This window comes from Eimeria mitis, genomic scaffold (genome assembly GCF_000499745.2).
Source record: "Eimeria mitis Houghton genomic scaffold, Emh_scaff2572, whole genome shotgun sequence".
Taxonomy (NCBI): domain Eukaryota; phylum Apicomplexa; class Conoidasida; order Eucoccidiorida; family Eimeriidae; genus Eimeria; species Eimeria mitis.
Window position 1 is genome coordinate 2,564 of NW_013570913.1, and position 690 is coordinate 3,253.

The window sequence follows — 690 nt, forward strand, 5'->3', positions numbered from 1 at the left end:
TATTGGGATTTGGTTTGTTGGGGTTTGGTAGTTTTGTTCGTGGGGACTTGGTTCTGCTCTTGTTGCTGCTTTTGGTGCTGTTTGCTGCTGTTTCTCTCGCGGTAGTTTTGCTGCTGCTGCTGCTGCTGCTCTGCTGCTGCTGCTGCTGCTGTTGCTGCTGCTCTGTTGCTGCTGTTGTGTGTTGGTTTTATAAATATATTTATTTGTTGTTTTGTGTTTGCTGCTGCAGCATCGACTTGTTCGTATCTCATCCTTCTGTTCTCTCTGCTTCTGTGGTTATGGGGGCCCCCCAGGGGGGCCCCCACCAGGGCCACCAGGGGGCCCCCGGGGGCCCCCTGGGGGCCCCTGTTCCTGCTGCAGTAGTGGTGGAGGGGAGGCAGCAAGGGTGCAGCTCGTTGTGTGTTGAGCTGCAGCAGGAAGCATCTCAGCGTTTGCTGCTGCTGCGTTCTTGTTACCGTGTGTGTGTTGCTGCTGCTGATGGATTGCTGCTGCAGCCTCCTGCTGCTGCTGTGCTGCCTGGAGCCTCAATTCCGCTGCTTGCTGCTGCTGCTCTTCCTGCTGCTGCTCTTGCTGCAGCAGATGCAGCATTGCGGCTGCAGCTGGCCTTCAAAGCTGCGCCTCTTTTCAGGGCGTTGCGGGCGTGGCAAGGATACACTGCAGCAGCAGCAGCAGCAGCAGCAGCAGCACAAC

General features: G+C 57.1%; 1 protein-coding gene across 1 annotated transcript in view; it reads left to right on the plus strand.

The window, feature by feature from the left end:
• EMH_0055760 (uncharacterized protein) overlaps positions 1-690 on the plus strand; it is a gene marked incomplete at both ends in the record, with an annotated part of 6,284 nt that overhangs the window by 742 nt on the left and 4,852 nt on the right. Inside the window, one exon of the mRNA XM_013497270.1 lies at positions 230-688. Within this exon, the coding sequence (XP_013352724.1) occupies positions 230-688 (459 nt within the window). The remainder of the gene's footprint in view (positions 1-229; positions 689-690) is intronic.